General features: G+C 41.2%; 1 protein-coding gene and 1 long non-coding RNA gene across 3 annotated transcripts in view; one reads left to right on the forward strand and one right to left on the reverse strand.

Annotated features, from left to right (window-relative positions):
* Positions 1 to 13,484, forward strand: KCNG3 (potassium voltage-gated channel modifier subfamily G member 3). 2 transcript variants are annotated; one of them, XM_013370160.3, is made up of 2 exons: positions 1 to 1,091; positions 9,927 to 13,484. In XM_013370160.3, exons 1-2 carry the CDS (start codon positions 16 to 18, stop codon positions 10,570 to 10,572), a joined length of 1,722 nt encoding a protein of 573 aa, XP_013225614.3. In that variant the 5' UTR covers positions 1 to 15; the 3' UTR covers positions 10,573 to 13,484. The 2 variants fall into 2 exon arrangements, with proteins under 2 accessions (XP_013225614.3, XP_064914398.1); XM_065058326.1 differs by having other exon boundaries at positions 1 to 1,058.
* The window catches only part of LOC135579120 (uncharacterized), a 27,808-nt gene continuing 14,912 nt past the window's right edge, over positions 1,086 to 13,981 (reverse strand). The window contains exons 2-3 of the long non-coding RNA XR_010471600.1: positions 8,645 to 8,768; positions 1,086 to 1,762 (exon numbers count right to left, since the gene is read on the reverse strand). This is a non-coding gene — a long non-coding RNA (uncharacterized LOC135579120). The remainder of the gene's footprint in view (positions 1,763 to 8,644; positions 8,769 to 13,981) is intronic.

A 13,981-nucleotide genomic window follows, 5' to 3' on the forward strand; every position in this document is an offset into this window, starting at 1 on the left:
GCGCTGTGCCCCGCCATGTGCGCGGGAGGAGAGGCATGTCCCCGCCCCGCCGCACCGCCTCCCGCCCGCCTGCCAGCCGGCACCGGCGGAGGGGAGCGGCGCCGGGCGCGGAGCTCCCCAGCCCCACTATGCCCGCGGCCGTGCCCCCGCCCCGGCGGGGCCCCGCGGGGCCGCCCGCTCTCCGGCGCTGAGGCCGCGGCCGCACCTGCGAGCGGCATCGCCGGGGGGGGCGCGCAGCCTCCGCCGCGCCCCGTCTGCTGCGCGGCCGCTGGGGCGCCCGCAGCGGCGCCTCTCCCGCCTCTCCACCCGCCCCGTCGCCAAGCGGGAGCCGCCAGCGGTGCGAGCGGAGCCGGAGCCGGGGCAGCCTCCGCCGCCCGCGCTGCCCCCCGTGTCGCCGCCCTGCCCACCCTTCCCCACCTCCGTCCCGCCCAAGCCATGAACTTTGGCCGCGGCCCCTCGGTTGTGTTGAACGTCGGGGGCACCCGGTACTCCTTTTCCCGGGAGGTGCTGAAGGATTTTCCGCTGCGGCGGGTGAGCCGCTTGCACGGCTGCCTCTCGGAGCAGGACGTGCTGGAGGTGTGCGACGACTACGACCGGGAGCGGAACGAATACTTCTTCGACCGGCACTCGGAGGCTTTCGGCTTCATCATGCTGTACGTGCGGCACGGCCACCTGCGCTTCGTGCCGCACATGTGCGAGCTCTCCTTCTACAACGAGATGATCTACTGGGGGCTGGAGGGCTCCCACCTCGACTACTGCTGCCAGCGCCGCCTCGACGACCGCATGTCCGAGACGTGCACCTACTACTCGGCAGAGGAGCCGCCCGGGGAGGCGGCCAGCGGCCCCGAGGGCAACGGCCGGCGGCCGCCGGGATCCGAGGGCGGGAAGTGGCTGGAGAGGATGAGGAGGACTTTCGAGGAGCCCACGTCTTCCGTGGCCGCACAGGTGTTGGCCACTGTCTCCATCCTCTTTGTCATCGTGTCCATGGTGGTGCTGTGCGCCAGCACCCTGCCCGAGTGGCGGGCGCCGGAGAACCGCAGCATGGAGGAGCACAGCAGGTACACAGCAGAGTCAGTGAGGGAGCCCTCAGGGTAGGAGGATCCTTTATTTTCCCGCTGTCCGCTCCCCGTGTGTCCCGTCCAGTCTGTCCTGCCCCTTGTCCTGACGGTCCATAGCTGTAGACGCCGCCGGCGGAGATCGCCTGCGCTCCTTAAACCCCTGGCCCTGAACTGGGGAGCCGGGAGGGATACGGGGGTGTCTCGGGGGAGCGGGCGCTGCTCTGCAGCTCTGCCTTCCACCGGGCTCTGCCGGGCGCCTGTGGCTCCGAGCGCCGGGCAGCGCTGGGGGGCGGGGGGCAGCCCGGGGCCGGGGGCAGGCTGGCGTGTCGGGCAGCGGGGCAGCTGCCATCGGAACACGGCTCCTCTTCTGTGTGAGGGTGCCTCCTCCTCTGCAGGATCTCGGAGCTCTTATTTCTCCCCTTTTAGGAGCCACGGGACTCCGTATCCACATAGAGAAGTTCCAGCACTCGGCAAATCACATTAAGACTTGCGATTGTGGAAAAAGGGGAATTAAAACCCTAAAGGAAAAGAATACAATTCCCTTTTAATTTCCTTTGGGAAGAATACAGTCCTGTGCGTACTCTGCGTGTATTCATACAGGTCCTTCTACTGGAGCAGATCCAGTGCCTGTTACTGTTCTCATCTTGTAAAATCTTGTAGGTGGGAGCAGCCTTATCTCCGTTCCTCTTTCCATCTCAGATTCTCTATGTGGGGAACAGAGGAGGTGATCAGACTGTATATTATGCTTTTTCAAATGCATCATATATGCACTCCATTGTATGAATGCAACAGAGGTTTACATTTCCTTTAGATAAAACGTATGTAAGCACACTAAAAATTGCAGAACAGTTGCAGAAACCAGGGCCTGGGGTATAAGGCTCAATCCCAAGACTTATTACTAAGAACAAACCCTTTTTCATCTTCTTTGTGACCTCAGTTTTGGGTTACATTGATGCAACTCTGCTGACTTCAGTATCATTACGCTCTCTCTCTCTCTCTCTCTCTCCCTTTCTCTCTCTCTCTCTTTCCTGTTCCCTAGAGAACAGAATCAAGACCACTCTGGTAGGATTTCTCCCGTAAATAAGGCTGACACATAAAGACAGAAGTAAATGTTTCTTGTATTTCCTAGCTTCTCCCTTCTTTTAAAGCAGATAGGATATTCAATAAAAAGTTTTCAGCTTCTGTTCTGCTAAAGGGGCCTTACAGTAAAATCGCAACCGTGTCATTATGAAATCACCCTCTTTTACCATAGAGTTAATCGGAATGTGATATATTATCTCTTAGTAGCCAAATTAATTCCTTGGAAAGTATTTTCATAGTTTCCATTAGCTTAATGGAATTGTATTTCTATATTTCTCATTCTGGCTGAGTCAAAGAATTAATTGTATGAACAAAAAGAAAGCAGATATAGACTGAGAAGCTGTTGATTCCTGCTTAGATTCAGATATGTGAAAAGTTGTCTTTAGGGGTTCTTCCAGTTAAAAAGAGTTACTTAAGCTTTGCAAGATTATTTCAAAGGATGGATGCTCTGGGTGATCTTTTTGTAAGTCAGCAAATTGCTTAGATATCCTCAATAGACAGGGGAAAAATAGATGCAACACTAACACAGCATTAGCCACATCGGCCATATCTTTGTTCACATCTGCATGGTGTGGGAGTCAACAGCAATTTTCTCTTCCTGAAAGAGTTTAACTTGCAGAGGAACAAGGCATATAAGTGTAATTTTTCCTTTCATAGTGCCTCTGTCTTCAAGAACATGTGTGTATTATATACACACATAATTTTACTCTTCTGAACAATCGCATATTTTATACCAAGCATTTGAAGGATAAACTCCTAAATACTTGTAAGGTACAGTGCAGCCAAACACTTCACAGGGCAGTGAAGGCTGCTTTTCAAACTAGAAGGACTGCTATCAACAGTAGGGTTTCTTCAGTACTGGTTATAGTACTCCATGGAGTTGCAACAAAAAAAAGAGAAATAACAGTAAAAGTTGTGGCCAAAGGGTTTCTAACCATCTTCTTGCAAAAATCTGCCACATATAAACACCAGTACATGCTGGGTGATTTCACATGTGACTTAACCCATGTGCACAGGAAAGATAGATACCAATGTGTTATTTTCTGTCCACAGCTGGTCACCTGCCAAGGTGGCCTAGTTCTCTTACGAGAACCACTTCTTCCTTTATTGTGTGTCCTGCATCATGACTAAAAAGCCTGGAAAAAAAGGGGTGAGCTACTGTTGCCTTTAACTGAGTGATCAAGTTTAGTTACGACTACTTACACATGCCCTAAGATTTGACCTAACATGCCCAGTTGTCATTTGACTTTTTTTCCTTTTATTTTTGTTTGTAGTTATTGCATTTAAAATGAAGTAGGTTTTCAAAACCTAAGTAGCCAAGTGTCTTATTTGGAAGTCTGACCACAGAAATTACACAGGAGTCTCTGGGATGGTGTATTCTGGCAATACTGTCCATCTTAGGTGAGAAGGCTTTTAAAAGTCTGGCCGCTAGTTTCTGATACAGTTTGAAGCCAAATTCTGTCTTTTTTTGTTAACCAAGAGTCCTCATCGAAATAAAGAAATTCTATCAAGCATGATAATTTTTTTTTTTTTGGTCAAGAGAAATTGTGACATTAATGCTGTATACGAGTTTTGATTCACATGGCACTGTAATTACTAGTATGAAAACGCTACATTATTCTCAAATCATATTTTGAAAAGCTTTATAAATGAAAATGAAATGGGTTTATCTAGAAGTCCTTAGGCTGTAGATTTTTGATGTAACCAACTATTCAGATCAGCATAAGCCACTGCTTAGAAGAGGCGAGAACTGCCTCATGAAATTCAGCAACTTTGATATTTTTAGTCTCTCAAATGCTTCTTAATAAAAACCCCTGTCCTTCCCTTGATGTTATGTTACAGCTCAGAAAGGTGCCACATGGATAAGTTCTGTGGCTGAACTGTGGTAACTGTCCCCAGGTCCGTTCTGGGCAGCTGTAGTGAAAACAACTCTGGCCCCGTGTCTCCAGCTGACCTGAACATCATCTCTAGATGTGAGGGAGTGGGTCACTAACGCTGTGACGTTCAAAATCAGCCTCTTTAATGAGGTTTGCAGTGAGGGTTAGTGTGGCTGTCAGCTAATACCAGCTGTGTTTATTTTTCTTGTGTGAACACCTCTTCACCAGAAGAGGAATTGAGTCCACCAAACGTTTCTCAGAAACCATTACGTTGTTATGACTTTTCATGCTGACCACACTCTCTAAGGGTGAACAGCCTATGGCTGCTGGAGAAACACCCGTTAGAGGGCAACGGAGAACTCCATGAGTAAGCCTTTTTAAGGAGAGGGGGATGTGGAATCTGACCTCTGAATTTCACAAACCTCACAGACATTGACAATATTATTCCTTGATTTGCAGAGGGATTGCCTTCCCCAGGTCCATTCTTAGGAAGAAGGATGAGTTATTAAATTTCTTACATTTTAAGATTTTTGCTCTCTTCCCTGCCTTGGCACGTTTCACTCATCAGAGCTAAAGATTTGCATCAGATTTGCACAGTTTAGGAGCAGACAGCAGGGACACCTGTATCCCCTTCTGCTGCTTCTGGCAATTTCAAGTCATCTTTGCTCTCCTCTGAACACTGCCAGCAGTTGCATACGGTGAGTCTCTGATCAGGGACACATCCATAAACTGATCAAAAGCATTATCTTTTGCGGAGAGCTTCTCAAGCTTGTCATAGGAAGTCATTTGAAGATGCCTGACTTATTGCCAGCGTAGTTCTATCTACCTGCCATTAAACTATTTTCCTAATGCTAAATACAAGTAGCTTGGGGGAGGGACTGTTGCCCCTTTTCCACTTACTAATCGTGATTAAATTTGAAAGAATCACTCGGTTATCAAGCCCATATGATTGCTGTGTTCTTAAGCAAAAGCAAATAAACACAGGAAGTTCAGCATCTCTCAACTGTTGCCAGTGGGCTTTCTTTTCATCTCTGCAAAACATCAGCTTAATTTAGACACACAAAAATCATTATTCCTTTATGGCGGTGAGATTTCAGAACACCTGAATGCTCACATCCAACATTATTTCAAAAAAAAAAAAAAAAAACCAAAAACAAACCAAAGAACCAAAACTTCTTTCCTGGGTAAGATCTAACCTCAACACCGCATCTTTGCTAAGTTAAAACAGTAAAACAGTAGGCTGAGGGTAAAGAATGGAACTACAGACCTAAGTTAAAAACATGGTTGTGGATTCTTCTAATGAATTTATGAGCTTTTTGAGAAATAGAGATGACACAAAGAACAGATGTGTATCGCTGCCTGGCCACAGGAGAACCTTAGCGAGTTCACCAGGGCTGGGTGCCACTCGTGTTCCAAGTATATGGCAAAGATGCTGATGACTCCAGGGCTTAAGATGTTCATATCCAGGTGTTCCCAGAGCTGTGAAAGGCGTTTGCCCCTTCCCTGGGGAGTGCTGGGTCATTGCAGCCTCCCACATAGGAAACCGGAGTTTAACGCGTCAAAACGCATTATTGCTACCCAAACAGCAACAGAGTGGAAAAAAGCCAGCAAGGTTTTTAATGCAGGGAAACGAGCTGTTTCATGGCACTTACTCTGCAGTTTATAGCGAGACAGAAAACCCGTTGATTTCAAAAGGATTAAAAAAAAAAAAAAAAAGACCTTTGCTGAAATGACTAGGAGTCATCCTGAGCAGGAATTTGATCATTCTGGCTACCAGCTGGACATTTCTCACGTTTAATGTGCTTTACATGGAAATAGGCTTTAGCAACAATTTAACAAATCAGTGCTGACAGACTTTAATCCTGTCATATACTGTCTTTAATCATATCACCTGTTTTCCTCATGTGTCCTGTTGATGTGCGTGTTTTATTTACAAGCTTAATAGATAATAGTGTCACTAACAAATATTTTGGCTAGATTTCAGCCAGCTCACTAGGGGATGTTGAAAGTATCCAAACTGGCATACTGGAGCAAAGAATAATGCTAAGTTGAAATACTCTAAGATATTCAGAATATGATTTTTTTAGTAATAACAAACTAATCTTGTTAGTGAATGAAAAAATTTCTGAAGTAGTTTAATTCATTACACATAAAATAGCTTATTCTGAAAGGAAGTTATCAGATGGAACAGAAAATTGAACAGTGATGGGATTACAGTAGAAATTAGGCTCACAAAGGCTTGATCTTCCGTTTATGGACAAAAGACTCATTAGAGCAATCTTGAAAGACTGTTAAGTGCCAAGAGGCTTAAAATTTTAGGAGAAAAACCCTCTTTCATGTGCCTAGGTCTGGGACAAAATAACTTTGAGCAGGAATAACCTGTAAGTGAATAAAAATTAGGACTTAGTATTTTCATGGATTAGTTATAGATTTTGTGGGGAATCTTAAGTAAACACTTCATGAGTTTGTTTTTAATTTCCCCTCTCCTTTTTTCAATACCAGATATTTTAAAGCTGAACTGATGGAAGTTTATAAAATAGGTACTGCATTTTACCATATAAAGCTCATAACTTAATTATATGGTTATAGATTTTAATACAGCATTATTCCAGGAATAAGCAATAAAAGGCAGTCTGTCCTGTGAATATGCAGCAAATATTTGAAGAATTGATTACTGAAGAAACAGTAATTTTAGTCTTCTGAGTGCATGCATTTTATTTGGCTTTGGCTTCATACTCAGTTCTGAGTTCTCTTGAGGACTAGCTGTTAAATTTGCTTTCCTTATTAGACGCTATTTATCCATTAACAAGGTTAGCTATAAAGATAAGTCACTACAAGGAGGGGGAAATTGGAAACATAGTATGTAGCACTCCAGATTTCCCAACAGGCCAGAGATTTCTAGTTCTTCTCACTGAAGCAGTTTTACGTGATTTGCCAGGACTGGCAAAATCCATCTACACAGGCAAAAAGAAGTGACAAGAGAGAGAAAATGAAAAATGGCTTAGAAGTAAGGAGAGGAAAGGAAAAAATAAGGGACACCCTTATTCATTATCTTCTCGCTATCCAGGATGCATATAATTGATGAGGAAGGATAGATGTAACGAATGGAGAAATGAAAGTGCAATATGTAATGCAGTGGCAGTAATGCATCTCCCACTGTCTTGATCTTGCTTGGTCATTTTTGCATCAGTGATGTTCCTTAACTTCAAGTCCATTCTACACTACAAGTCTTCTTCAGTCCTTCCTACTGAAGCAGACTGATTTACAGTAGCTCTTGTGCTGGGAACTGCCAGAGTAAAACAATGGATCGATCACATTTCATTTGTTTTCACTTGCACAGCTATTCCCCAAAGTTATACCATACCACTGAATCAGCATTGATTCATAAAGAAGTCTTCCACTGAGTCACAATGATCAGGACCAAACCTCCTTAAAGCTGGACCCCGAGATAACCTGCCTCATTCGTGACAAAACCAAGGAATCACATTTCCAACATTATCAGGGCATCAGGAGGAAATGCAGAGTGAAAAAGCTTTAAATTGTCTAACTGCGAATTGCTTTTTCATTTAAATGTTCCATGTTATAGGATACAGGCAACACTAACAGAGAAATCTCGCAAAACGTAACTAAATCGAGTTTGTTGAAATTGTTGAATATTCCTGGCTGCAACTTTCTACTCAGATGCAATTTCTCTTTTAATCATGACATGAGATCTCAGCTAGCCAACATATAAGTACATTCAGACTTTATCAGTGTGCCCATTACCTTGGTCTTGCTGTTTGCCTGATTTTACTAGGAAAAGTCTTAGATATTTCCTCATCATGTGTAAAAAAGGTCTACGAGAACTTACCCAGTAACATTTTTTCTTTATGTTTTTAACATAAAGAAACATAATCCACGTTCATACAATAACTTTCATATATCCTATACATGACTTCTGCTTGGAAGACATCATGATCTGAGCATAAAAATCTGAGCTAAAAATAAATTAAATCAATTTCTGAGGTAGTTAGCACTCACTGTCACTATTAAAAGAAGCAATAGTATTTAAAAAAAAAAAAGCTTAATTTTTAAGACAACACATAATACTTACGAGCAAGCTGGTTTTGAAATTCATAGGTCTTTCCATCAAAAGGTGCCAACAGGAACAAGTGTTTTATGAAGAAAGGCTACTTGCTTACAGAATTTTCATGGTTAGTCATGAAACAAGGTAAAGCAAGGTCTTATTTTATATGAATAACTATTCCTTTAAGTAATTAATTTCTGTTCATTTAACTTTGCTGTGGCTGGAGTCACAGTGTACCTTATGACCTTACATCAACTGACTCTTACTGTTTCCTCCATTTTTTAGTGTAAAACTAAAGTGAATGAACAAATAAGATTAAATTAATATCAAATAAGTAAAACTTCAGTGTATGAAACTTTTATGAATGTTAGCTTATAGCTATTAGTATAATTACAGAAGTTACAGAAGAAAATTGTCTTTCTAACAGGCAGTTGTCTTAATAATAACAATAGATTTCATAACTGGTAAAAAAATTATGCAGATGTGTTAGGGAAACAAAATTTTAGGTTTGAAAAGACAGTGGGATTATTACTTGCAAATCATTACGTTTCTATAGACACTACCTTGTCAGGATTCCTGCAGTAGCAAAAAAGCTCTGGTTGTATGTAGTATTTTCAAATCCCAAGTCTCACATCAGTTGGGTTTCAGACCTGTTGGTACTGAGAAGGCATCGGGAACTGGCTTTTTCTTTGCTCAAACCATTGGTGAAAAAGGATAAACAAAGGAAAGAGGAAAAGATTAGCTCCCATTCGCATCCTCTATTAAGCAAGCAAGCACAGCCTGAATTATTAAGAAAAGGGTTATTTTCAGATGGGAGATTTCAGACTACATGCACAATAGTTATTAAATAATCTTAGAGCAACATTTTCATCTTCTGTTTCTACCTTCCACTGGTTTCAAGTTGAGATATTATCAAGTTTCATTCTCTGCACTGGGACTTGGAAATACTTAGAACATACTGAAGTCACCTTCCAGGATTTCTTTTCTTAAGGCCATACTTGTATTTGGAAAGATGATCTTGCCTATTGCTTTGGGTATCTTGACATTTTTGCTGCAACACAGTGTGGATGGAGTTACATTTAAAACAAAAGAAAAAAAAATCAGTAATGCAGAGCATAGTGGTAAATTGGAGGACAAAATCTTTTTACTTTGTGTACCCAATGATGAAAAATAAAATAACATCTGTATTTAGTGGCAATATCTATAGAGTTCTGAAAATAGTTCTAAGTAAGCCCCTGTTTGGAATGCAAATCAGGCAGATTGGTTTAGTTTGGTTCCCGAAGAGCCAATTTGCGTGAATTATCCAATGAAAAAGCTGATTTCTGCCTACTTGGTCTTCACTGCCATTTTAGTTTAGCAGTCTGGTTCTATCCCTTGCTGTTCCTAACTTGCCAGTTCACTGATCCACAGTCTTTGGTGTTCCCAAGTGGATCAGGCCTCATAGATTTAAAAGAGAACAAAAAATGAACAAAATCTCCCCAAATCCAACCAACTTAAAAAAAAAAAGTGGTTTAGGTAACCCATTGGCACAGACAGCATACCCTTTCCTGTATGGTTCCAGTTTTTGTAAGCATGTTTTCCCAGTGCTAAGACCAGTATTAATCTATAATTCGAAGAAAATGATCAGTGATTGAGTTCTTAGCAATGATCAGTTCAAACTCCTCATTAGATCCTCAGGTTGATTGCTGAAATCTGGTGCTACATGCGTAGGGTAAGAATAGCGTGTCTTTCTGTTTGTCATTTGTGAAGGTCTGAGTGTCAATTTGGTAATACCTGTGAACAAACCAAACATCCACTAAAACTTTTGCACAGAACATGAATGCTGTACTTTGTTTCTTTTGACAGGATAATTGAAGCTATCTGCATAGGCTGGTTCACTGCAGAATGCATTGTGAGGTTCATCGTCTCCAAAAACAAGTGTGAGTTTGTCAGAAGACCTCTCAACATCATTGATTTACTGGCAATTACTCCTTACTACATCTCTGTTCTCATGACAGTTTTCACAGGGGAAAATTCGCAGCTTCAGAGGGCTGGAGTCACCTTGAGGGTCTTAAGAATGATGAGGATTTTTTGGGTGATTAAACTGGCTCGTCATTTCATTGGCCTTCAAACTCTTGGTCTGACTCTGAAGCGTTGTTACAGAGAGATGGTGATGCTACTTGTCTTTATCTGTGTTGCTATGGCAATTTTCAGTGCACTCTCCCAGCTTCTTGAAAATGGGCTGGACTTGGGAACAAAGAATAAGGATTATGCCAGCATTCCTGCTGCTTGCTGGTGGGTGATCATCTCGATGACCACGGTTGGTTATGGTGACATGTGTCCCATCACTGTACCAGGAAGGATTCTTGGAGGAATTTGTGTGGTTAGTGGCATCGTTTTATTAGCCTTGCCGATCACTTTCATTTATCACAGCTTTGTGCAATGTTACCATGAGCTCAAGTTCCGATCCGCTAGGTACAGTAGAAGCCTTTCTGCCGAATTCTTAAACTGACCAAAATTGCATTCTGTTGTAGTTACTTGCTAAGCTTTGTCTTAGATGAGAATGGTGGAAGGTCCCTTCACGTGTCCTCCTTGACTGGATGGTCCTATGGAACAACACTCTTGCCAGCCTGGAGAAAGCCCATCACCATTCAGACAGGAAGGATGGCCATCTGCCTTGGGCACCTTGCAGGGAGAGGGAGTCATGTTTCAAGTTTGAGAGAACAAAATTAGCAAAAGAGGATTCAGAAGTCCTCAACCAGACCAGTTTGGTCTCTGGATTCCCTTTCCATACAAAAGCAGAACAAAAAATGGGCTTAACGCTGAGATCTGTCATTCCCATAATGACATCCTATACCATTCTAAGCAACCTGTAGCAGAAGTTTTTCAGAGATTTCAAAATCTAAATGCTCCACAGAGGCACTAATGACTCTTTGCCTGAACTATCTCTGCTTTTAACTCCAATAACCAAATTAGATACTGAAGGAGAATTACTGCAACTTTTGAGCTTCGCAACACAGCAGAGCTGGTTCTGTAACTCAGGAAAGATGAAGAATATAGGTCTGTAGGACAAAAAGTCTTGAGGCCTGATTCTGATCTTTGATGAAGCACACAAATCTTCAGGAAAACCAGTGAAGTCAATGGCATTGCTCAGAATTTGATAATTCAAAGAAGTACACCTCTGAATGTTGTAGCAAGGACTTCCTTAGCCACAATTAATTTCTTTTCTGGAACCAAATTGTTAGTAGATGCAAGTGGTGTACTTTATAAAGATCAGCATAAAAAAATCAGGCATTGATAAATATATTTTCTGGTAGTTTAGTGGGGGAACTATCCAAATTTTACCTACGGTCAGTTCAAGTCCATCCATCTGAGGTTGCATACTCATAGCACATATTTCTTTTCCTCCTGCTCATTTAATTAAACACAAATATCATAGATTATAACACTTCATCACTTGAAACAGTCTGGAGAAAGTGCTGGAAAATAGGAGTAGCTGTTCCCCATCAGATGAGACTCTTCATGATCTTTTAATTCTGCAATCCTTACAGAAGGATACAATTTAATAGAAGTTTTAAAAACAACTGTAAAAAGCCCAGAGCATACCAAAGAATGTAAAATATAGAAGTGCGAGTTGTACTTGGCAAAATGGTATATTCTCCAATGTAACCAGAAAATTAAAATGAATCAAGTTAGGTTCTGAAATATTGTTCACTACATTTCTTGTGTAGTACTGCTTAATAGCGTCATTCAGTATAATTCTGAAAGGCTGCTACGTAGAAATGTGCCGTTAGATACTAAAACACATTAAGGTGCAGCTTTGCAAATCTGGCTACCAATAAACATCAACAGGGAGCTTTCTTATTAACAGGAAGGTTCAGAGTCATCAGCATAGTTGAATTTGGTATGCTTGCCTGAAAATACTGCATTTATTAGTACTGTGCTGTAGAAGCATCTTTTATAAACTTATTTGTTAAAAGCTTTAGAAGTGAAACGAGTACCACCTAGAAAACACATCTCCGGAGTTGCTCACTCAAATAAAAGTACCACATTGGTCAGTAACCAACATTGAAGGCTCTACCCTGAGAGCTGAAAAATTCATTATCATTTTAAGTGGTCGTAGCCTTAAAGAATTACATTGCAAATGCAATTTTTTTTTTCTGAAGACCTGAAAAGAATTTAAGTAGCCTTCTTGCAGACAAGCTTGACTTTACCTTCAATAGTTTTTCAAGACTACATCATTAAGTGATGTTACAGCTGTACCTCTGTTTCTTGCCACTGATGCATCCTGGTGTTCAGGTTAGCTCCTCTGTAGTTCCCTGTACTACTGTATTTATTCCTTTTATATCAGAACCACGTCATTCAGAAACTGGCTCCAGCATTCCACAGAGAGGTGAAAATGAGATAAGCAAAAATTTCTGTCTAAGGTGAGATTCACAGCTGATGTTCGTTAGCTAAGTTGTGACTTCACACCAGTGGAGATGCTGGCTCTGTATTCCTGCATGTGTACCTATATATATCCTGCATATATTATATATTATAGTCAGACAATTTTTTTTTCTTCTCACAAAAAATTTCTTCCTTGACTAAACTGAAATTTCAGACTTAAATCCAAACACAGCTGTTGGAGAAAATGACATTTTCATCTTTTAATGAAAAGTTCATGTTGACAGAATCAAAACTGGTTTTTAGGAGGAAAACGCCCCCCCCCCCTTTTTTTTTTCCTATTAAAAATAGGTAAAAATCCACAAACAACCAACTCCCCCCCTGCCAACCAACACATAAGAACTTAGCCCTACAGATTTTCTTATGCTGTTTTTAACGCTTGGGAAACTTACTTTGTCTTTTGTCCATGTCCATGTATTGGTTTAACCAAACCAATACTCTGAGATACAACCCTCCTCCCTCAAGACGCCCAAACCGTCATCACAACCACAATAGTTCGAAATCCATACAGAATGTGAATATACTTTAGAGTACGTTGCAATCTTGATTTCAAGACAAAATAAAAAGCATTTCAGCACTACCCATAAATCTAATTTTTAGATGCCCGTACAAAGGGAAAAATAGAAATGATGGCATATAATAACTTCTGAATAGCAATTTGTACCATGAATCATTTTGTATAAGCAATTAAGGTCAGGAAGTTTTCAAAGATTTAGGGTATATGTGGTATACAAACAAAATGTTTGTTCCTTTATAAAGTGTTTTCCAGCTAAAGAATCCTTTCCCAGTGTAAAAAAATTATGTAATGAAAATAATTGTGTAAAGGAATAAGTCTGTGGAGATGATCTTAAGTTGTACTTTTTTTTTAATTAACAGTTTATGTTCACTTTTTATATGGCAAAATGTGAACAGAATAACCAATGTATTTTTCAATTTGAGTTACAATAAAATATTATTTTGAAACTGCTCTCTATATAAGCCCACTAAGGAGAGATACTGGGGTGGTTTGTGGTTTTGGTTTTTGTTGTTTGGTTTTGGGGTTTGGTTGGTTGGTTGTTTTTTTTTGTTTTGTTTTGGGTCTTTGTTTTTTTTCGTGGTTTTGTTTGCTTTCTTTTTTATTGTTGTATGGTTGTCAGCGTGTAGACTTTAGTTTTCTTAAAAACCAAGTTGAAGTAGCGTGATCTCAACAGTAGCCTTAAAACATAATTTAATATAAAGTAAATAGGATTCCTGACTTCTAATAACAGATGCCATCTTATTTGCAATGGACCAGTGTTTTTTTTTAGTGCAACTTTAAAAAAATTAGTTAAATGTGTAGTCAAAAATAAGCACGCTTTTAAACAGATGGAACTGTTTTACTAGAAGTTTACTTGAAACCATGTTTTATGCAGACATGGGGTGCAGTGATCTATTTAGAAATACAGCATTTCAAAGCCAAGTGAAGACAAGCCGGCTCATCCCTAATCAGTGCCAGT

This window comes from Columba livia, chromosome 3 (assembly GCF_036013475.1).
Source record: "Columba livia isolate bColLiv1 breed racing homer chromosome 3, bColLiv1.pat.W.v2, whole genome shotgun sequence".
Taxonomy (NCBI): domain Eukaryota; kingdom Metazoa; phylum Chordata; class Aves; order Columbiformes; family Columbidae; genus Columba; species Columba livia.